Raw genomic sequence first — 24,463 nt, forward strand, 5'->3', positions numbered from 1 at the left:
CTATATTTACAGCAGCGGCCTGGAGAAACATGGTGGACCAAGATCTTGATGACGTGGCGTTTCTAGCAGGTATGAATACTATCTGAATCCTAACCTAATCTCTACTTGTGAAATTACACTTGCATTTCTTCATAGCCATTAGTCATTACATGATGTGAGTGTTTACAGCTAGCCCCGGTTTCGCCCGTGGTGCATATATAGCCCATGCCACTCAGTGATGTAGCAGCTCTCTAATGGTGAAAGAATTTTCGAAATCGGTCCAGTGGTTTTTGCGTGCAAACATACAAAAGTTCCCTCTTTATAATGTCGATGAGTGACACGCATATCGCGTTGTGGTTCTTTAACAGTGATAACTACACGTTATTCCATGTATTTAATATTATTTTTTTACATGATTTTATATTAGCTTGGCCTCCATGTATGTATGTATGTATGTATGTATGTGTGTATGTATGTATGTATGTGTGTATGTATGTATGTATGTATGTATGTATGTATGTATGTATGTATGTATGTATGTATGTATGTATGTATGTAATGGAATCTTTGAACATCATTTTCATCAATATCCAGAAGTCTGATTAATTTGAAACTTTGCATACGTATCAATGACCGATGCAATAATTTAATAACAGTTATAACGGTATTTATTTAATTATTTCTACCCTCAAGTGGCGTTGGCAGAATGTCAGCGTCAGGGTCCCATTGACTCTTGACATTTATGCTGAGCCAAGACCCTTTTTAAGAACACAGTGCACATTTGTCTCCGTCCTGTTTTTTCCTCTGTATGTTAATTTTTCTTTGTTTAATTTTCTCATTTTGTAATTGTCATGTATTAGGTACATTTAATGTGTTCTTTAAATAAACCTTTAATCTATCTATCTATCTTATGAAGTTTCACGAGTTTATTAGTTCACCTGTATGTTTGAATGTTTGTATGTGACAAACTCGTTCAGACTCGATTTTGATTCACAATAAACGAACATGTGTCATTCAAGCTTTGAACACTTATCAAGGATCGGTGACAATACAATAATTTTGTGATAACTTATTATCCTAATTAGGATCGCCAGGATTCAAAAATTTCCTTACCTTAAAAGAGCAAGTTAGGCGATTAATGTCATACTTTCACTGAAGCATATTATATACTAGCTGCGCCCCGCGGCTTCGCACGCGTGAGTCCGTACCCCGTAGGAATATCGGGATAAAAAGATGCCTATATGTTATTCTGGTTATTCAGCTATCTACGTACCAAATTTTACCGCAATCGGTTCAGTAGTTTTTGCGTGAAAGAGCAACAAACACACACACATCCTTACAAACTTTCGCATTTATAATATTAGTAGGATTAAGTATATTATGTATAATATATAATATATTTAATATATGATATGCATTTCAAGTATGTTCAATATATTAAATATAGAACATACTTGAAATGCATTAATTCTCGCGCAGTCGGTTAAAACTGAAAAGGGGTTATACCTACCCACACCTTGTCACGTAAAGGACGGTCTCTTGAAAGTTGACACACTTTATGTGATGTGAACGTCTCTTCCCTTTCAAGGAAGGAATCGAAATTTCCAGAAAAAAGAAGGTTTTTGTGTAGATTATTCTATCCTCGCGATATGATAATAAGCTATTGTAATATAAATATAGCAATTGTGGATCAGTGGTAAGGACCTCGGACTCAAAAATCGATAAGTCGAAGGTTCGAGACAGGGCAAGCAAAATAGATAAGATTTTTCAATGTTATTGCGCATATGGATAGCATCACCACTGCTCGAAATGGTGAAGGAAAACATCGTGATGAAACCGGCATTTACGAGGATTAAAAGTTCGATGACATGCGACATCTGCCAACCCGCACTTGGCCAGTGTGGTGGATAATGGAACCATAAAAGGAGGCGTGTGTCCCAACCTAGAACATATATGGCCTGATGCTGAGGATGATGATTGTAAATTTATTGACCGGCCTTGGAGGAAAATTACTATAAATCTCTTCTTTATACGTATAAAGTTCTCTTCACACAATATCAGTTACCATACTCCACCAAAACGGATGGATTATATATCGACTCATTTAGGCTGTGAACCATAACACTAGGCTCAACTCTCAAGTGCTCTCATAGCGCTTGACATAATTCCTACCGTTAAATAAAGAAAAAGCTTAGCTTGGAAAAATGGCGATGTGACGTGTTTAGGATTAATCAAATTTAAATTCCAGCATTTATATATAGATACATTTAGTCAGCAATGGAGTTGGTGGGTCGCCTGATGGTAAGCGCTACCACCGCAATTCTCTGCAAATGTTCATGGGCGGTGGTAGCGTTTACCATCAGGCGACCCACCAGCTCCATTGCCGACTGTGATGTAAAAAGGTTGAATATTACAAAGATATAAGAAAAATAAACACAGACACGATAATTTAAGGACAAAAGAAAAATAAAAAGTACATTATATACTGGTACATACAGGTTGCTATTTATTCATCATTCATAATTATTTATTTGCACAAACATGGTATACAAGGTGTTACAATCTTATATCTTTAAACGAGCAATTCTTGTATATATCTATATATATATTTATATAAAATTCTCGTGTCACAATGTTAGTCTGTATACTCCTCCGAAACGGCTTGACCGATTCATCTGAAATTTGGTAAGCATATTGGGTAGGTCTGAGAATCGGCTAACATCTATTTTTTACACCTCTAAATGATAAGAGTAAGGCAGAACAGCGTTTGCCGGGTGCAGCTAGTATATTTATATATAATTGGAATCTCGGAATCGGCTTCAACGATTTTCATGAAATTTAGCATATAGGGGGTTTCGGGGGCGATAAATCGATCTAGCTAGGAATCTTTTTTAGAAAATGTCATATTCGTGTTTTATCGACTTAAGCTTACTTTTTTAACAAATAGGAGGCGTTTCTGTCGGTAAGATCGAAAAATATTGTTCATATTTCATCATTTTATTAGTATGTAATTCGTACTTAAATATAATTTCCAAAAAAACACAATTTATAAAAATAGAAAAATATTACCGAGCAAAGCTCACTCAGGTACTATAAATAATGCGGTAAGGTTTTCGCATGTCTCGCCATATAGCTGTAAAATGGTCCAGGATCAGCTTTATATGCCATGAGTTGAATCTGCCAGAACGCATTTAAGCCATTTATGCAAGTAGACTTCTAATACTTTTGGAATCATTTTTGGATCGTCATAACGCAGTTTTAACATTTAGTTGCTACATAAAAGAGTAGGCAAGAAATTCTATACTAGCTTGGTATTATTTGAGTTTGTAACACTAGATATATAGATTTTATTGTACATGTAAATGTGTATAATTGACCTGGGTTTTTTCAAAATCTAGACTTGTTGCATGCGTGCTCGAAAATATGGCATAATCGAGTAAATTTGAAGGATGACATTCCGTTACTACCTGACAGACAGACAAACAAAAATACTTACATTATATCAATGTGTAATAAGAACATACATATAAAAAGTAAACGCCACACTTGAAGTGAGCAACCGTTCAGAAAATAAGTGTAAAGAGAGCACAATCCTTTGACGCAAGTTTCAGTGTCTCACACTTAACTTTAAGTGAGCATTTAGTACAAATTATGTACTTACTAAGCACGCTTTGAGGGCAGCAGTTATAAGTATACTCCTGAAGGTGGAAAAAGGAAATGTCGGTACTCCCTGTTGATTACATTTTTTGTCAATTAATATAAAAAACAGATAAAACACATTTTTATCGACAGTTCAAATATTCTTTTTTTTTCCTGTATTGTTAGAGTTGCCACGTAGAGATCGCTACCTAGCGATAAGGCCGCCTTTTGTGAATTTAATTTAAGATTTTTGTACGCCTATTTACAAGAGGCTATTATATCCGTACAAGAGGTTTACTCCCTATAGCATCGAGAACTAATTCAATCGAGTCATTAAACACTGAATTTGTACTATGCAAACATATACACCACACGTTTGTGCTGCGATTCGAGACTAAAATAATATTTATCGAAAAATATCGATCTATTATTATAATACCACTCGATATGTACTCGTACAATAAATATAATGAAATAAAATAAAATAAAATGCCTTTTATTTCATATTAAATAGAAAAACTAGATACAAAAATAAAAATTTAGATTAGATTAAGTTAGTAAAACACTGAAAATTTTGTTAGTACATAAGTTTAGTTCCTAAATTAAGATTCTATTTTTTATTTATTTATTTTTTCATGTTTTTTTTACATTAGTATTAGTTAGTTCTTTTATGTTATTTTATTGTTCTCTAGTCTGTAAGTCCCTCAGTAGGTGCAGGCCTCCTCCAAAGATAGCCAGTCTTCTATGTAATCTCCTCTCTCTCATGCACTCGTATGTGAAACTACATTTGTATGCAAAGTATAAGTAGATTTGTAATGGAATTAAAAACAAAATTAATTTTAATTAGAAGAATTATCTTCAGCGGAAAGGCTGCTAGACTTTTCTTTGTTTTTGCATTATCTGCATACAGAGAAAGATTTCTATCTATACAGGTTGATATATAAGCTTCGTTAATACTTAATATCTACTCAAACAGTTGAACATTTCTATATATCCAGGTGGAAATATTCGTATCTATAGGTACCCATATATTTGTAGTGTATTTTTGACGTGACAACGTCTTAAATTAGGTTGCGGCTCAGAGTCACTCATGAAAAAGTGTAACGCCCGGTAACGTTACGATGAGTCACCGAACTATGATCGGTCCGCCGCGCGCGCAGCACTAGAGAATTAGGCGCATTGAATCGGCGCGTGCTTGTGTCTCTGTCTCTGTCTTTTTAGTAAACAAAATATATTTTCTATAGTTAAAATTTGTGCAATTCTTATTTTCATTTTCATTTTCGTTGTCACGTAAAATCTTCGCCCGTAAAACCGACTTTACAGGCAACCATTTTTTTTCTACATTTGAACTATACGATAAAACGATAAGATTGGATGATTTGTTTGTATGTATATAATGGATAATCTAAAACAATTCAATCTTGATGATCCCTACATAGGTGATAAGAAAATATCGCTTATCATCTTAATAAATAAAATTCCAGTGTCATGATGTATGTTCCCAATGAACTCTTCACCAACTCAACCGATTTTGATGAATTTTGGCATTTGATGTGTAATTTGGTCCAATTTAGGATATGGGATAGTTTTTATTTCGATTAATTATTCCAATAATTTATAATAAACAATAATTTTAGCCACATCTAGTATATAAAATAAATTAGGAAAAGAGTTGAAACATCTATCTTTTACATATCATATCTTTCTTTTATCTTTGTCACATTTTGCTTAGACAAAATCATTCTGTACATTGCACAAGTCAGAATGCAGAAAGATACAAGTAACAATTGCAACATCTATTTTTTACGTATCTTATCTTTTTTTTATCCCATTTTCCAGACACGGATAAGGCCCGGGAGGCCCGAGAACTCGGCGATACGCCAGTGGCCGTGTGCTCTCAGCGCAGGGCCCTGTGTCTAGCGGGTCTGGTATTCTCAGCTATGTTTGCCACAGCCCTGCTCGTCGTTTACGCTACTCCGCAAGCTGGTGAGTTGCAAGGACTAGGGGCTTTTGTATGTTACAGCGGGCGACTGAGCTGGTGGTTCGCCTGATGGTGAGAGATCACCACTGCCCATGAAAATACGCAGAGGCAGTGCATCTGCGTAAGAACTGCCCGCTTGGAAAGGAATACGGGCTGGATTGGCGACTGGAAAAAAGGAATGGACAGGGAAGGGTGAGGCAAGAAAACGAGTATCCGGCTCCCACCATTCACCGTTCGAAACACAGTAGTATGCTACTATGCTTCACGATCACGGTCACATTTCACGCTGGTCTTCTGCGGGGATGTGGTGGCTGTACCCAATTCGTGCCGAAACGGCTTCCACATAAAAAAAACTGGTTAGAAATCTGGTGATGGTTAAATTAGGACACTAAGAAGTTTTTGATGAAGACGTGTCCCCATATATTCACCCGCGTAAGACCGTATCCCGTAGGAATATCGGGATAAAAAGTTGCCTTCATGTTATTCCAGTTGTCCAGCTGTCTACGTACCAAATTTCATTGCAATCGGTTCTGTTGTTTCTGCATGAAAGAGCAACAAACACGCACACATCCTTACAAACTTTCGCATTTATAATATTAGTAGGATTTCAATGCTAATAAATAATAGTTTAAAAAAAACTAAAAAACACGCTTTAAAAAAATCATATTTTTCAAATTGAAAAATGGAATAATTTTATCAAATTAGTGTATTGTCATCGGTCCTCAATAAATCTACAAAGTTTGAATGAAATCTGGCCGTTTAAAGTGGGTCAAAATCGCGCCCAAAGAAGTCGGTTACAAACAAACATACAAACAAACATACAAACAAACATACAGGTGAAGCTAATAAAAAGCGTGTAAAAACTAAAAATAAAATTGAAGAATCATCATATGATTTTCGACTTTATTTCATTATACAGAGTGTCCATGTTCGAGTGAAAGCGTCCTCCTCCCTGGACAGACACCAACAGAGGCGGACGAAAACTCCACAGTCGCTAATAAGTGAGTATGACGCAAACTCACACGCAACTCGAGTCAAGTCAAGAGTTCAAACTCAAACCTTTGAAATCATAGGTACTCATCATCATCAGCCCATGTGTGTTCCCACTGCTGGGACACAGGCCTCCTATGAGGGTTCAGACCATAATCCACCATGCTGGCCAAGTGCAGGTTGGCAGATGTCACATGTCGTCGAATTTTTGATTCTTGGACATGCCGGTTTCCTCACGATGTTTATTTACCTTCACCGTTTTAAGCAGTGGTGATGTTATCCACATGTGTAGCTAAATTGAAAAAATCAATTTATTTTCTGCGCGCTCGCCCGGTCTCGAACCCCGACTTATCGATTTTGAAGTCCGAGGTTCTCACCACTGAGCCACCACTGCTTTGACTACTAATTTGAGTTATGGAGTACCATAGGTGCGTCGGATATGCTCTTAGTTATTCCGATAGGAATTGATTTTTATTGCTTACTAGCTTTTGCCCGCGGCTTCGCACGCGTTAATCACGCGCACGTCAAGCACGCGCACGAGTCACCGAACTATGATCGGTCCGCCGCGCGCGCAGCACTAGAGAATTAGGCGCATTGAATCGGCGCGTGCTTGTGTCTCTGTCTCTGTCTTTCTCGAGCGTTCTTGGCGTTGGAAAAAAAGACGTTGTCACGTAAAATCTTCGCCCGTAAAACCGACTTTAGAGGCAACCATTTTTTTTTATTTACATTTATAATATTCGTGTAATAAACTGTTTCAGAGAGCGCATAGCCACAAACGGCATGGTGTTTCCCTGGAGGGGGGCCAGGTTGCCCACATTCATCATACCAAAGCATTATAGCCTGTGGTTACACCCCAATTTGACCACTGGCGAAATGAGAGGTAAATTATTTTGAATGACTTTAACTTACACTTTATTTATTTATTTATTTACTATGTGCTGGCATACATATCCTTAAAATAAATGACTTAATACTAAACTAGCACAGCGTGCGGCCTTATCACTAAAGAGTGATCTCTTCCAGGCAACTGTGAAAAAGTAATATATCTTATACCTTTAAACGAGCAATTCTTGTATATGTTTGTGTATTGTATAGGAATTTTTTTTAGAAAATGTCATATTCGTGTTTTATTCGTGTTTTTTTTTCCTGACATCTATTGGTGAATAATAATACTATTTTGCTTCGTAGATAGCTGGACAACTGAAATAATTACGCGGTTTCAACCGCGGGTCACAGCTAGTAAAATCTTATATCTAATGTCTTACATCTTTTTTTTTCTTTTATCTGATATCTTTCTTATATCTTATACCTTCAGGTATATGATTCGGCTAATTTGTTTCATACATCGATTTATTCAGAGTTTACAACTGATAAAACTCCGCCATTTAATTAACTGTCTGAATATAATGCAGCCGTATCGTTAAATTATTTAGTTAATGATATTACTGCATCCTTGAGGTATTCGTACGTACTAGTTGCGCCCCGCGGTTTCACCCGCGTAAGTCCGTATCCCGTAGGAATATCGGCATAAAAAGTTGCCTATGTGTTATTCCAGTTGTCCAGCTGTCTACGTATCGAATTTCATTGCAATCGGTTCAGTAGTCTTTGCGTGAAAGAGCAACAAACACACACACATCCTTACAAACTTTCGCATTTATAATTTTAGTAGGTTAGGTTAGGATAGGATAAGGATGTTGATGTGAAAGTTCTGTCCGTTCTGAAATTTGTCAATATCCATACATTTTCTTTATCGACTGTGACCGTGACCTGTGATTCTGATTCGTGACCTGATTCTGATTCTGATTCTGATTTCAGGCGAGGTGTCAATAGACTTCAAAGTGGATCGTGACACTACATTCGTAGTACTCAATTTAAGGGACATGAACGTAACCGAGAGGGCACTATTTAAGTCTGGATCTATCGGACCTAAGATTGTGAAAGCACTGGACTTCCCGCCGGCTGAACAGACTTATATTGAGTTTAAGGTGAGCGATAGATGGTTGTTCTTTGCCGTTTCTTGATTTTTTTCTGTGACTTAAAAAATGTTTCAAAAGTTAGGCAAACTTTGACATGTAAATACATACGGAAAAAGCGAGTTAATTATATATAAAAACTAGCGGTCCGCCCCGGTTTTGTCCTCGGTACATATATAGCCTATAGCCTTCCTCAATAAATAGGCTACTAACACTAAAAGAATTTTTCAAATCGGACCAGTAGTTCCTGAGATTAGCGCGTTCAAACAAACAAACAAATTTTATATGTATTTAATTAATATAAGACAAGTCAGAAGGTTAGATGACATGAGTTAGGTTAATTGAGTTAGAAGGTCACTTTGTGAGTTAGTGACTTATAAGATATGACTGTATGCACTTTTTAGGGGAAAGGGATAAGGAAAGGATTGACGACTGGAAAGAAGGAATGGACTGGGAAGGGTGAGGAAAAGGGTACACAATAGCACGCTACTCTTTCACGCCGGTCTCCTGTGCGGGTGTGGTACTTCCCCGGTGCGAGCTGGCCCAATTCGTGCCGAAGCGTGCTCGATTCGTACAAAAGAATTTAAGAATCAATATTTTATACAGTACAATAAACTTATAAAATACTAGACGCTCGTCCCGGCTCCACCCGGGTATCAAGATTCCTGTTTAATCCCAAGAGAGCATTTAATCGGGATAAAAAGTATCCCATCACCCAAGTCAGCTCATACCCTGTCTGTATACCAAAATTTCATCAAAATCCGTTCAGTAGTTTCAGCGTGATTGAGACAAACATCCAAACAAACTTTCACATTTATATTTACAGGACAAACTGCGTCGCAAATATAATTACACGTTAAGCCTTCGGTTTATAACAAAGTTGGATAGAAGTGAGAAATTGCGAGGTTTCTTCCTAACCGGGACGCACAGACAGTAAGTATTTTTTTTATATTTATATAACTAGCTGTCCGCTTCGACTTCGCCCGTACATATATAGCACTCAGGGATGACGTAGACATCGAAAGAAAGATGATGTAATATTTTAAATCGATCCATTAGTTCCTAAGATTAACGCGTTCAAACAAACACACTAACTTTTTAATTTTATATTATGCTGCGCCCCGCGGTTTCACGTGAGTCCGTATCCCGTAGGAATATCGGGGTAAAAAGTTGCCTGTATTTTTTTCCAGTTGTCTAACTGTATACGTAGCAACGCAAACGCAAAAACTACTGAACCGATTGCAATGAAATTTTGTACGTAGACAGCTGGACAACTGGAATAACACATAGGCAACTTTTATCCCGATATTCCTACGGGATACGGACTTACGCGGGTGAAACCGCGGGGCGCAGCTAGTTAAACATATATTTGTTTCCAGTCGTTGCGCGATATCCCGTCTATGGCTGACTCACGCGCGCTCAGTGTTCCCATGCTTTGACGAGCCTTACTTGAGAGCCACCTTTAAACTCACCATAGTCAGGGATAGGTAAGTGATCGTGTGTTATTTTATCTTCTCTACTATATAAAAATAAGTCGGGTTTTCCTTCCTGACGCTATAACTCCAGAACGCACGAACCGATTTCCACGGTTTTGCATTCGTTGGAAAGGTCTCGGGCGTCGTGAGGTTTATAGCAAAGAAAATTCCGGAAAAATTTCAACAGAAAAGCGGGAAAAACTAAGCCATCTGGTGGCGAAACGGAGTTCGCCGAGTTTGCTAGTCATTAATAATATTTTACTGTGCGAGTCGAGCACGCTTCGGCACGAATTGGGCCAGCTCGCACCGGGGAAATAATAATAATAATCATTTATTTGTTTGAATTGTGGTAATACAGAGTTCACATGGTCAACAATAATATAGTCCAATCAATTGGCATACAAATTTCATATTTTTAAATACATATTTATTTAATCACAGTTTCATAATTGGATTAGAGAGAAATTTTAATGTTTTTATATGTTTGTCATATAAAAAATTCATTAACTGAGTAGAAGCATCTCTCTGTTAACCACATCTTTAATTTCCTACGCATTACCACACCCCCACAGAAGACCGGCGTGAAATAGCATTCTGCTGTGTTTCGTTCGGTGAGCGGGGGAGCCGGAGGCCCATATCCTTTTCCTTTCCCTTCCCAGTCTCTATCTTTATTTCTGAAAGAAGAAAGAAAGAAAATACGTTTATTATGACACGTACAGGTAAATATAACAAAGTAATTAATTATTACACTTAAAATCTATATATATAAAATTCTCGTGTCACAGTTTTCGTTGCCATACTCCTCCGAAACGGCTTGACCGATTCCTCTGAAATTTGGTAAGCATATTGGGTAGGTCTGAGAATCGGCCAACATCTATTTTTTATCCCGATATTCCTACGGGATACGGACTTACGCGGGTGAAACCGCGGGGCGCAGCTAGTTTTATATATATGTTGTGTAATTGTATCTATTTTTTATTTGTATAATTTCTATCATTGGTGTGTTGTGCTGTCCCTGACATATAAATGTTTCTTTCTTTCTTTCTTTCTTTCTTTCAAAATATATATGTGCCTTAATTAGGCCCGCCACTCAGCGTACTAACACTGATTTTGCGGATGTGTTCATGCAAATTTCTCTCGCCAATCCTTTCTTCACTCGCCCCTTCTTCCCTTCCCTTCCCAATTTGTCGGCAATCCATTTGTAGAGGCGTAAGGTCTGCACTGGACCTTACGCCTCTCCAAATGTTCACGGGCGGTGGTAGCGCTTACCAGCAGGCGACCCACCAGCTCCATTGCCGACTGTGACATAAAAAAGAGGTCCGCCCCGGCTTCGCCCCTGGCACATATATAGCCTATAGACTTCCTCAATAAATGGGCTATATAACACTGAAAGAATTTATCAAATCGGACCAGTAGTCCCTGCAAAGTGACTAGTAAAAGTGCTAGTATTTTATTTAACTTCATAATATTATAGTATAGATTAATGTTTATTTTTTTAATTAAAAAATATCTTATACATAAAATTTCCGTGTCACAATTTTAGTTACCAAAATCCTGCGAAACGGCTGGATCGATTCTTATGAAATTTTATGTGCATATCGGATAGGTCTGAGAATCTTCCAACATCTATTTGTCATACCCCTAAATGATAAGAGTTAGGCAGAACAGCGTTTGCCGGGTCAGCTAGTAACATATTAAAAAATAAATTATATACTTGCTTATAACAAAAATTCACATATATAGAATATATTTTAAGGTTTCCATAACCAGTGGATAATTCGGGACCCTATCACTAAGACGTCGCTGTCTGTCTGTCTGTCTATCACAAGGCTGTATGCTCATAAACCGCATAGCTAAAATTGAAATTTTTAGAGACGATATATTTCTATTGACACTAACTACGAATGATAAAAACATCGAGGTTAAGCAACGGTTGGCGCGGTTCTAAATTGAATGGGTGACCAATTTACAGTTGCTCTATGGCCTATTTCTACGGAACTCCTCTTGTCGTGACTCCGCTCGCGCTTGACCGGTTTTTTTCAATTTACCGGTTTTTCCTATTTACCGGTTTTTTTTTTATTTATCTATTTTTTTACATTTACCGGTTTTTTCTATTTACCGGGTTTTTTCTATTTTCGGTTTTTTGAAATAACCGGTTTTTTTCTATGTTCCAGGTTTCACGTATCGTTGACAAATATGCCTATAGTCGCTACGGAGGAAGCGGGATTCTATTTGGGCCATAGACTGGTATGTGTTTAGACAATTTCAAATATTTAATGAAACTTCGTACATGCAATGTATAATTTATAATAATAATTATAATAAAAACATTTATTGACTACAGACAAACCACACAATACAAACAAAAACAAAATGAGAGTCTCAATAATAAGTTATAAATTAACGGAAAAGCTGATAGCTGACATATATAATAAATATTTAATTAATCAAACATTCTACTTATGTACAAAATGGATAATGAGGTATAAAGGAAAGATAAAAAAGAAATTATAATAAAAAATTAAAACATTATTGTATGTGTAGACATATTATGTTGGCAAGTGATTTTTTATAAATAAATAAATAAATAAATAAATAAATAAAATAAATATATTGTGTATATAATAGGCGAGTTGACATATCAACGGCACTAAGGCTGGTACAGTGTGTTTAGTAAATATTTTTTGTACTTTCATCGAAAATTTGTAATTTTTTTACTAGATTTACTAGCTGCGCCCCGCGTAAGTCCATATTCCGTAGGAATATCGAGATAAAAAGTTGCCTATATGTTATTACAGTTGTCCAGCTGTCTACCAAACCAAATTTCATTGCAATCGGTTCAGTAGTTTTATTTTTATCGGCCAACACTTTTCATACCACAAAATGATAAGAGTCAGGCAGAACAGCGTTTGCCGAATCAACTAGTTACTACATACTAGTGATATTCAGCTACATCGAACTTAAAATCCCACCTTCCAGCTGCAGGACGAATTCGCTACCACCCCCCCCATGCCCCCCCACATGGTGGCGCTCACCGTCTGCCGGCTGCAGCGGCGCGCCGTGCAGCTCGCCACGCCGGAGCCGGAGGGGGAGGAGGCACCGGAGATCAGCTTGTATAGCGACAGGCTGGCCGTGCTGGAGGAGTCGGGGTGAGAGAAAGAAATAAGATAGAAAAAGAAAGAGTTTTTCCTAACAACTTATATTTAAAGTAGAATAGATAAAGCTTGTATAGCGACAGGCTGGGCGTGTTGGAGGAGTCGGGGTGAGAGAGAGAGAAAAATAAACTCACTCATTTATTCATTCAACTAGACTTCTTATAGAAGCACTATTGTATCGTCACATAACACAGTTATAACATTTACCACCGGTTCGGAAGGCAGTTTCTACAGAGAAGAGCCGGCGAGAAACTCTATAGTTGCTCTTTTAAAAAATATCAATTTTACATTTTAATTCTACATAACATGTAACATGTACACAACAATGATGCCAATGAACTGTCCTGTGGTTCTTCAGCTACAACATGCCAGGGATTGTCATCTTTTGGATAGAAAAAGAAAGAGGTTTTCCTAACAACTTATATTTAAAGTAGAAAAGATAAAGCTTGTAAAGCGACAGACGGAGAGTGTTAGATGAGTCAGGGTGAGAGAGAGAAAGAAATAGACAAAGAAAGAGTTTTTGCTAACAACTTATATTTAAAGTAGGAAAAATAAAGCTTGTACAGCGACAGACGGAGAGTGTTAGATGAGTCGGGGTGAGAGAGAGAAAAAAGATAGAAAAAGGAAGAATGTTTCCTAACAACTTGTATTGATAGTAGAAAATATATAGTGAGAGACAATCACGCTGAAACTATTGAACGGATTTTGATAAAATTTGGTATACAGATAGCGTATTGGCTGACTTGGGTGATAGGATACTTTATATCCTGATTATATGCTCCCTTGGGATAAACCGGAATCTTGATATCCGGGCGGAGCCGGGACGAGGGTCTAGTACATAAATGAATTTGTTATTTTCAGACCACTTCTGGATTGGGTCCAAAAGACAATACAGTTATATGCCTATGAGCTGAACACATCATACCCACTACCCAAGTTCGGTAAGCTAGACATTAATTTTTCATTTGAGATTTCTTTCTTTATAATAATTATTATCTATACTGATATTATAAAGCTGAAGAGTTTGTTTGTTTGAACGCACTAATCTCAGGAACTACTGGTCCGATTTGAAAAATTCTTTCAGTGTTAGATAGCTCATTTATTGAGGAAGACTATAGGCTATATATGTACCACGGGCGAAGCTGGGGCAGACCGTTAGTTTATAATATTAGGGAGAATGAAAGAAATTTACTGCCATTTATATGTAAACTGCATAAAACAGTCAACTAAAACAATTGAAACAAAATGCCGGGTCAGCTAGTAACTACATAATAGTGATATTCCTTCAATTTAACCGCTACCCAGCTACATTCAACTTACAATCCCATCTTCTAGCTGCAGGTCGACACAAGTATATAATTGGAAACTACACATAAACAGTGAACTAAAACAATGTTAAACAACATCTTAATCAATCTACAAGTAATAATTAATTTATAATCTACATTAAAATTAATCAAAATAAAAATATGAATATAGCAGTAGTATACATAGTCTCCCCGTGACCACGCTCGCTGTGAAGTGTTCGAAACGTCGGGTTAATAATATAATGAATAAATCGCGTTTAACATCCGTTAAAAAGTTTTTAATTTCTAAATGAGTGAATGAATCAAACACAAGAGAATACTAATCTTATAAATGCGAAAGTTTGTAACGATGCGTGTGTGTTTGTTGCTCTTTCTCGCAAAAACTACTGAACCGATTGCCATGAAATATGGTACGTAGACAGCTGGACAACTAGAATAACATATAGGCAACTTTTAATCCCGATATTCCTACGGGATACGGACTTGTGCGGGTGAAACCGCGGGGCGTAGCTAGTTTAATAAAATTAAATAATAATAAAATACACATATATATACACATACACATTCATATCGAAGTTATAAATCAGTTATAGAATCATAATACTCACGTTACAATGTCTCTACTTACAAAATACAAATTTTATATATTTAAATAAATTTTTTATGTATATGAAATATCATAAATATTAATGGCATGATATTGTGTTCCAGATATAGTAGTTATAGAGAGCAACAGCCCGTACTCCGAGGGTTGGGGGCTCATCACTCTGTCTCCCGCTACCCTGACCGATACGAAGACTATAGCTAGATTATTGGCCCAACAGGTAAGCCCCCCCCCTATATATATACATATGAAAAAATAGTAAAAACTCTGTGTCTGTATATAACGAAATTAAAAAAGTAATTATTGAAGGGCGCTTGAAAACAGTGACACTGAATAATCATCATCATCATGCCATAGATGTTCCCACTGCTGGGACACAGGCCTCCTATGAGAGTTCAAGCCATAATCCACCACGCTGGCCAAGTGCAGGTTGGCAGATGTCATATGTCGTCGAACTTTTGATTCTCGGACATGCCGGTTTCCTCACGATGTTTACCTTCACCGTTTTAAGCAGTGGTGTTATCTACATGTGCAGATTAATTAAAAAAAATAATTTATTACCTGGTCTCGAACCCCGACTTTTTTTTATATTTAATAACAAATGATAATTTATGATGATTGTCATTTCAAAATTACATTACATTGAAATGACAATCATCATAAACATACATAACAATAAATCCACTCACTGATACACTGGTAACATATCCCCCCCCCCCCAGTGGTTCGGCGGGCTGGTGTCGCCCCGCTGGTGGTCCGCGCAGTGGCTGCTGGAGGCGCTGACGGCAGTGCTGGGGGAGCGCGCCCCGCTCGCGCCCGCCGACGGCCGGGACGACGCGCTGCTGCTGGACCACGTGCTGCCGGCGCTCGCGTGAGTCCACTGCGTGATACGCGTCAATGTGATACTTGTCAATGTGATACTTGTCAATGTGACACTTGTCAATGTGACACTTGTCAATGTGACACTTGTCAATGTGACACTTGTCAATGTGACACTTGTCAATGTGACACTTGTCAATGTGACACTTGTCAATGTGATACTTGTCAATGTGATACTTGTCAATGTGATACTTGTCAATGTGATACTGGTCAATGTCATATTTGTCAATGTGATACTTGGCAATGTGATACTGGTCAATATCATACTTGTCAATGTGATACTTGTCAATGTGCTACTTGTCAATGTGATACTGGTCAATGTCATATTTGTCAATGTGATACTTGGCAATGTGATACTTGGCAATGTGATACTTGTCACTGTGATACTTGTCAAAGTGATACTTGTAATACTTGTCAATGTATGAACGGTGAACATCCATGGAATGTCGCTAACCACAGGAGAGTTCTTTGACAGCATTGTTATGTACATATTATATATTAGCGGTCGTCCGCGGTACATATATAGCCTACTAGCTGCGCCCACCCGCGTAAATCCGTATCCCGTAGTAATATCGAAATAAAAAGTAGCCTGTATGTTATTCCAGTTGTCCAGCTGTCTACGTACCAAATTTCATTGCAATCGATTTAGTGGCTTTTGGGTGAAAGAGCAGCAAACACACATACATCCTTACAAACTTTCGCATTTATAATATTGGTAGGATAGGATAGTAGGATAGTAGGATACCTAAATATATTTATCGAAGATCTTATATAATATTCTAACATTCCACAACGCGCTACCTAGTTCCCAATTAAATGAAATATTCCAACATTCCACACCGCACCACCTAGTGCACAATTAAATGAAATATTCCAACGTTCCACAAAGCGCAACCTAGTTCTCAATTAAATGAAATATTCCAACATTCCACAACGCGCTACCTAGTTCTCAATTAAATGAAATATTTCAAAATTCCACAACGCGCTACCTAGTTCTCAATTAAATGAAATATTCCAACATTCCACAACGCGCTACCTAGTTCTCAATTAAATGAAATATTCCATCGTTCCACAACGCTTACCTAGTTCTCAATTAAATGAAATATTCCAACATTCCACAACGCGCTACTTATTTCTAAATTAAGTATAATATTCCAACATTCCACAACGCGCTACCTAGTTCCAAATTAAGTATAATATTCCAACATTCCACAACGCGCTACCTAGTTCTAGATTAAGTGAAACATTCCAACATAAATCATTCCTATTATTTCACAATATATAAGGTTCTATAAAAGACATAATTTCTATTTCCTAATGAATAATTATTCCTTCATTCATATAGCTTGGATTCGAGCACTTCGGTACGGGCGGTTGCTTCCCCGAGACTTGAAAGAGCCGATATAGAGAGTGCTACGGACGAACTGTCTTTACATAAGGTATGTAGCTGGTAACCTCATGTCTCAACCGACTTCAATAAGAGGTTGTCATTTTAAATAAAAAATTGCAGTAATGTTACGATTGTATGTTTTATACATTTGAAAGAAGTGTTAACTTTTTATTTTTTTATTTTGTCGAAGTTAAGACTGGGTGAATCGATTTTGATAATTTTTTTTCAAGCTGGTGCTTAGTGAGGTCCTATTTAAATCTAGTTAGTTATTGTTATTGGGTTTTGGGTCTTGTTCAGTCTTATTTTTTTATCTAACAAATATTGACGAATGTTCAAAAATTTAATAAAGTGTATAAAAATTACAAAATAATACATCGACTTATTTAGTACTAGACGCTCGTCCCGGCTCCGCTCGGATATCAAGATTCCTGTTTTATCCCTAGGGAGCATTTAATCGGGATAAAAATTTTGTATACCAGATTTCATCAAAATCCGTTCAGCAGTTTCAGCGTGATTGACGGACAAACATCCAAACAAAGAAACTTTCACATTTATTATATTAGTGCTACACTTTATTGTATATTTGCTTTTTTAATTTGATGAGCTACTAATAAATAGATAAATAAATGAATTAATAAATTACGTCAAAATGTGTTAATTCGTCTATCAGTTAGCTAAGGAACGACTCGATTGTAAAAAGTAACTGTAAAAATGTAGGGCGCAGCCATTGTTAGTATGGCGATAGAGGCCGCCGGCGAAGCGGCCGGCCGGGCGGCGCTCGCGCGGCTGCTGCGCGACCACCGCACCGCTAGCGCCGATGCCCGGTGAGTGGGGAAGGAGGGGAAGGGGAGGAGAGGGATGTTTAATGGTGCATTACGCATGTGTGCGCGCGCTTTGGGCTTCGCGTAGTCGCGTTAACACCGCTTTTGTACGCTATTAAAGGGAAGATGTGGACTTTTTTTACCCATTTTCGATATTTTTAACTTTTTTCGATGGTATAATTGAAAAATTCTATCCATTTTTGCCTGTTAGAAATCACTTAGTGGCGATAACACCGCCTTATTACATCTATATTATATTTTCTATTTATATTTAAACAAGCTGACCCGGCAATCGCTGTTCTGCCTTACTCTTATCATTTAGTGTATGAAAAATAGATGTTGGCCGATTGTCATGGATACAAAAAATTTCATCAAAATCGGTCAAGCCGTTTCGGAGGAGTATGGCAACGAAAACTGTGACACGAGAATGTTATATATTAGATGTATTTGTAATTGGTAATTAATAAAATGTATGAGTATTATTAAGGTGGATGTATGTATTTTATATCGAAATGTATCGTTACTGTATATAATGTGTAAATGCACCATAAAGTATTATTTATACATGTTTCGTAATATGAGCGGATGAGTTAAAGGCTCGTTTCCTTTCCCTTCCTCTGCCCTTCCATTTCCATCCCCATTCCCTCGCTTTCCCTCCCCATTCTCTTCCCTTTCTCTTCCCCTTCCCTTCCCTTTCCTTACCATTTAATAGCTAAAGTATAGCGTAGTATAAGCATAATATTATATATCATAGTATTATCAATATATATCGTAATATAAATAAATATACTGTAATAAATGAGTACTTCAAGCATAAACATCTCATATCATTGAAATGTAAACATCATTTTTTATCATTGTCGCCTGAGTCTCCCAATTTTTTTTTGACCGAGCAAGCAGCAGGTGGGCCACATGATGTGAAGTGGTCACCACCGCCCATAAACACTTGCAACACTAGAGGTGTTACAAGTGCTTTGCCGGCCTTTCAGGGACATATACGCTCTTTTCTCGAAGGCCTCAATGTCACATAATAAATTATTATAATAAGCTACATACATTTTTGTATTATGCGTACTTTAACCAGTAGTTTTACAAATAGTTTTCATAAGTGTGTATCCTGTAGGAATATCGGGATAAAAAGTTACCTATATGTTATTCCAGTTGTCCAGCTGTCTACGTACCAAATTTCATTGCAATCGATTCAGTAGTTTTTGCGGGAAAGAGCAACAAACACACACACATCCTTACAAACTTTCGCATTTATAATATTAGTAGGAAATTATAATATTAGTAGGATTAGTAGGACTAGCTGCGCCCCGCAGTTTCACCCGCGTAAGTCTCTATCCCGTAGGTATATCGGGATAAAAAGTTACGTCCAGCTGTCTACGTACCAAATTTCGTTGCAATCCGTTCAGTAGTTACGTGAAACAGCAACAAACACACATCCTTACAAACTTTCGCATTTATGATATTGGTAGGAAGGATAGTAGGATTAGTAGGACTAGTAGGAAGTAGGATAGGCCACGGGTTCGGGCCATTCGCTGAGGTACATAGTTGTCCAGCGACCTGTGGCGCGCGCTGACGCAGGAGGGCGGCGCGTCGCCCGCGCACGCGTGGGACGGCTGGTGCGAGCGCGCGGGCTACCCGCTGCTCAGCGCCGCGCCCGCCGGCCGACACGTCGCCGTGCGGCAGGAGAGGTGGGTTTAGTGGTAGTTTGCTAGTAGTTTATGGTAGTTTGGGTGGTAGGTAGTAGTTTATGGTTGTTTGGGTGGTAGGTAATAGATTATGGTAGTTCGGGTGGTTGATAGTAGTTTATGGTAGTTTGGGTGGTAGGTAGTCGATTATGGTAGTTTGGGTGGTAGGTAGTAGTTTATGGTTGTTTGGATGGTAGGTAGTAGTTTATAGTAGTTTGGGTGGTAGGTAGTAATTTATGGTAGTTTTAGGTGGTAGGTAGTAGTTAATGGTAGTTTGGGTACTTTCGTAGTAGTTAATGTTAGTGTCGTAGTTGTTAATGGTAGTTTGGAAAAGTCTGACATAGTTTATGGTAGTTAAACTACCATAAACTGTAACAGAGTGGTTTGAAGTAGTATTTCATAGTTTGGGGTATTTTAATTTAGTAAATGTTAGTTTGAAGTTCTGAATAATATAAAAAAATAGATGGGGATAGTTTCAAGTAGTTAAATTTGGTTTAGAATAATATGTAGTTGTTAAATTTAGTATTGGGTACTTTTAGGTAGTTTGTACGGAAGTTTTTGAAGTGTAAAATAGTTTAAAGGGTAATTTTAGTACGTATTAACTAAGCTAAGTTACGCTACTTCATAACTTATTGAATTCTATTAATTAAGTTTAAGCTTATACCATTTTTATTTCGTATTGGTAATGGGGCCACTGGTTAATCTGATTTATGGTACTAAGTATTTAAATTCGCTAATGTAGTACTATGGACTAGGATTAAGTAAAAAGTACACTACTTCTAACTACATCTCCTACATACGTTTATAACATATAAATCCCATCTACACCTCAAACAAAATCTCATCACTCCAGGTTCGTGATGTCAGCAGATCCGCCGGACCCCGAGCCGCCGATGTTAAACCACCTTCTAACTATCAACTTAAGAGCAGAGCTGGAGGAACTGTTCTATGAACCTGGTAACTATGTAAAATATATTTATTTAAGTACTAGCTTTTCGCCCCGGCTTCGCCCGTGGTACATATAGCCTATGTCACTCAGTGAAGTTTTTTAATAGTGAATGAATTTTTGTAATCGGTCCAGTTGTTTTTGCGTTAAACTGTTATAGACATACATACGAAAACACATTTTACATCTGTATAATGTTAGTTAAGATACATTATTATTTGTACACATTAAAAAGGAGTTTGTGATATAAAATGCAGAAGATGTTTTTTGCATCACATTTTGAAGACAAGGATAAGGAGGAAAGGAAAAGGAGAGAAGGCAACACACCGAAGCGTCCTATGTCCTATTAAAATTATAAATGCGAAAGTTTGTAGGGATGTGTGTATGTTTGTTGCTCTTTCACGCAAAAACTACTGAACTGATTGCAATGAAATTTTGCAATGAAAAAAAAATTAGACAGCGGAACATATAGGCAACTTTTTATCTCGATATTCCTACGGGATACGGTCTTACGTGGGTGAAGCCGCGGGGCGCAGCTAGTAATTGATAAAGCAACAAATAAAATATACTGATTAATGTACTGTGAATAAAAAATATACAGGGTCTTATAGGTAACCCGAAGTTATGGTTACCAGTAATAAGGCAGTTAAAAAAAAATTGTGTATAGTTTTATATGGTCTATATACGATTCTTTTTTCTGTATATTTTGAGACTAAATTTTAATATGTATAAATTACGTGTCACGTTGTTTGTCCGCGATGAACTCCCAAACTACTCAACCGATTTTAATAAAATTTGCACATTATGTGCAGTTAGTTTATAATAAGTAGGATACTTATTATTTCCATTACGATAAAAGATTACCCGGGCGGAGCCGGAGCGTGCAGCTAGTTAACTATATATTTATTTATTGTGTTTAAATACATATATGTACACATTTACAAACCAACACCAGATAACTTCACGGAGATACTGGAAGAAGACATAAACGCAACAACAACAACACCACCGACGACGACGACCACGCGGCGGCCCACAGCGGGGACCAAGCCGCCGCCGGGGCCCAAGTGGGTCATACCGCTCACGTTCAGCGTGGGGCCCGCGGAGGAGGAGCCGGAGCCGGTGGACAACAGCACCAGGTTGTGGCGGAATGGGACCGAGAGCCTGCAGAATGGGACGTGGTGAGATCTTTTGATTTTTTATCTGTGTTCATGTATTTCTGTGTACATGTTTTTCTGTGTACATATTTTTCTGTGTACATGTATTTCTGTGTACATGTATTTCTGTGTAAATGTTTTACTGTGTATATGTTTTTCTGTGTACATGTATTTCTGTGTACATGTATTTCTGTGTACATGTATTTCTGTGTACACGTTTTTCTGTGTACATGTTTTTCTGTGTCTATGTATTTCTGTGTACATGTTTTTCTGTGTTCATGTGTTACTGTGTACACGTTGTTCTGTGTATATGTTTTTCTGGGTACATGTTTTTCTGTGTATATGTATTTCTGTGTACATGTTTTTCTGTGTATATGTATTTCTGTGTACATGTTTCTCTGTGTACATGTTTTTCTGTCTAGATGGTTTTCTGTGTAAATGTTGTTCTGTATACATGTATTACTGTGTATGTATGTTTCTGACGGTCTGTCACTCAAGTTCGAATTCAGAAAGTTTTGTTTTCTATTAGAGAGATATTCGAATGAACGTAGGTTTTTCAACTTTCGATCTATTCGACTGTTACTTTCTGTATATCCATCTGTCTAGACATGATAAGCTATATAAAATGTTTTATCAAGTCTAATTTAATTAATATTTTGTGTCTGAAGACAATATTATCTCATGTTGCGCCCGCGATTTCTTACGCGTAGCTAAAGAAATTTTTCCACGGGAATTCAGCGCATACACATGGTAAAGAGCTATCTCCAGACGTGAAAGTCATCAAATCGCTCCGTTGCAACGTGAAAGACAAACAAACAAACACATTATTACATTTACAATGACAACAAGACGGTCGTCTATATCTTTTTCCTTACCCGTACTTCCTTTCCTTTATTCCTATCGCCAATCCTTTCTTAATCCCTTTACAATTTTAAGTCGGCAATCCATTTGTAGAGGCGTCAGGTCTGCAATGGACCTTAGGCCTCTCCAAATGTCCATGGGCGGTGGTAGCGCTTACCATCAGGCGTCCCACCAGCTCCATTACTGGCTGTAACATAGAAAATAATCTATTTCAGGTATGACATTGTGAACGATACGAAGGTCCAAACATCCAGATGGATGGAAAACGTCACGTATTTAGTATGGATGAATGACACTGAGAGTGAGTATTCATGTACCTATTTTATTAACTTTAAATTGACTGTATGTATGTCACGGCATCAGGAACTGCTGAAGGGATTGATAAATAAATAGACGTCCGTCCCGGCTCCACCCGGATATCAAGATTTCTGTTTTATCCCAAGGGAGCATTTAATCGGGATAAAAATCATTAAGTATCCTATCACCCAAGTCACACTGTCTGTATACCAAATTTCATCAAAATCCGTTTAGTAATGTCATCGTGATTGACGGACAAACATCCAAACAAACAAACTTTCACATTTACAATATTAATATGATTCACATGATATATTACAAGAGTAACACAGAATTACAATGTACGAAATATGTATGTTTGTTCTCCAGTGGTCATACCAGATTTGGGGATGCACAAATGGGTGAGGTACAATGTGGGAGCGAGAGGGTTATATCGGGTCGCCCCACAAGACTTGCCTGGCGAGGTTTGTGGTTTTTTTTTCTTAATTTCTAGTATTTTAACACGCTTTTATTAGCTTCACCTGTATGTTTGTGTGTAACCGACTCATTAAGACTCGATTTTGACCCACGTCAAACAGATAGATTTAATTTTGACCCACGTCAAACGGACAGATTTAATTTTGATCCACGTCAAACGGACAGATTTAATTTTGATCCACGTCAAACGGACAGATTTAATTTTGACCCACGTCAAACGGACAGATTTAATTTTGACCCACGTCAAACGGACAGATTTAATTTTGACCCACGTCAAACGGATAGATTTAATTTTGATCCACGTCAAACGGATAGATTTAATTCTTCCTCTGTACATTTATCAAGGATTGGGGACGATATAATAATGTCATGACTTTATCTTATTATCCTGATTAGGATCGCCGGAATTATATAATATTTTTGCGTACACTCTTTAGTAGTAAGTAGTAGTAGAAGGAAGGAAAACAATTTAGTCGATTTTATTATAAGCATGTTTTTCAACCGACTTCAAAAAAAGGTGGAGTACTCAATACACATGAATTTTAAGTGTTTGTTACCTCTTAACCGGGTGAATCGATTGTGATGAATCCTTTTTGTTTGAAAGCTTATACATACCGTGTTGTCTTTTTAAATTTAGTCTTCAAGCATCACAATATTTTAAATATTCGTCATATATCCTTCAATCGGTTTTGAGACGCATGCATCCTTCCTACGTCGCGCGTACACTATAACACTACCCTGCTTATTGCTTTCGTTTCAATTAATTTAATAAATAAATCGATATAACATAAATAGTCCGTCATATTGTTTGCGTTTGTACAATAAATAAATGAACACT

General features: G+C 37.4%; 1 protein-coding gene across 1 annotated transcript in view; it reads left to right on the forward strand.

Annotated features, from left to right (window-relative positions):
* LOC119838457 overlaps positions 1–24,463 on the forward strand; it is a 36,442-nt gene that overhangs the window by 4,894 nt on the left and 7,085 nt on the right. The window contains exons 3-21 of the mRNA XM_038364403.1: positions 13–69; positions 5,458–5,604; positions 6,519–6,600; positions 7,348–7,469; positions 8,405–8,574; positions 9,389–9,495; positions 9,942–10,049; positions 12,212–12,284; positions 13,017–13,186; positions 14,054–14,133; positions 15,211–15,323; positions 15,826–15,974; positions 17,328–17,421; positions 18,090–18,196; positions 19,756–19,890; positions 20,741–20,844; positions 21,789–22,014; positions 23,067–23,152; positions 23,518–23,645. Of these exons, the coding sequence (XP_038220331.1) occupies positions 13–69; positions 5,458–5,604; positions 6,519–6,600; positions 7,348–7,469; positions 8,405–8,574; positions 9,389–9,495; positions 9,942–10,049; positions 12,212–12,284; positions 13,017–13,186; positions 14,054–14,133; positions 15,211–15,323; positions 15,826–15,974; positions 17,328–17,421; positions 18,090–18,196; positions 19,756–19,890; positions 20,741–20,844; positions 21,789–22,014; positions 23,067–23,152; positions 23,518–23,645 (2,258 nt within the window). The remainder of the gene's footprint in view (positions 1–12; positions 70–5,457; positions 5,605–6,518; positions 6,601–7,347; positions 7,470–8,404; positions 8,575–9,388; positions 9,496–9,941; positions 10,050–12,211; positions 12,285–13,016; positions 13,187–14,053; positions 14,134–15,210; positions 15,324–15,825; positions 15,975–17,327; positions 17,422–18,089; positions 18,197–19,755; positions 19,891–20,740; positions 20,845–21,788; positions 22,015–23,066; positions 23,153–23,517; positions 23,646–24,463) is intronic.

The sequence above is a fragment of the Zerene cesonia genome, unplaced genomic scaffold (assembly GCF_012273895.1).
Source record: "Zerene cesonia ecotype Mississippi unplaced genomic scaffold, Zerene_cesonia_1.1 Zces_u003, whole genome shotgun sequence".
Taxonomy (NCBI): domain Eukaryota; kingdom Metazoa; phylum Arthropoda; class Insecta; order Lepidoptera; family Pieridae; genus Zerene; species Zerene cesonia.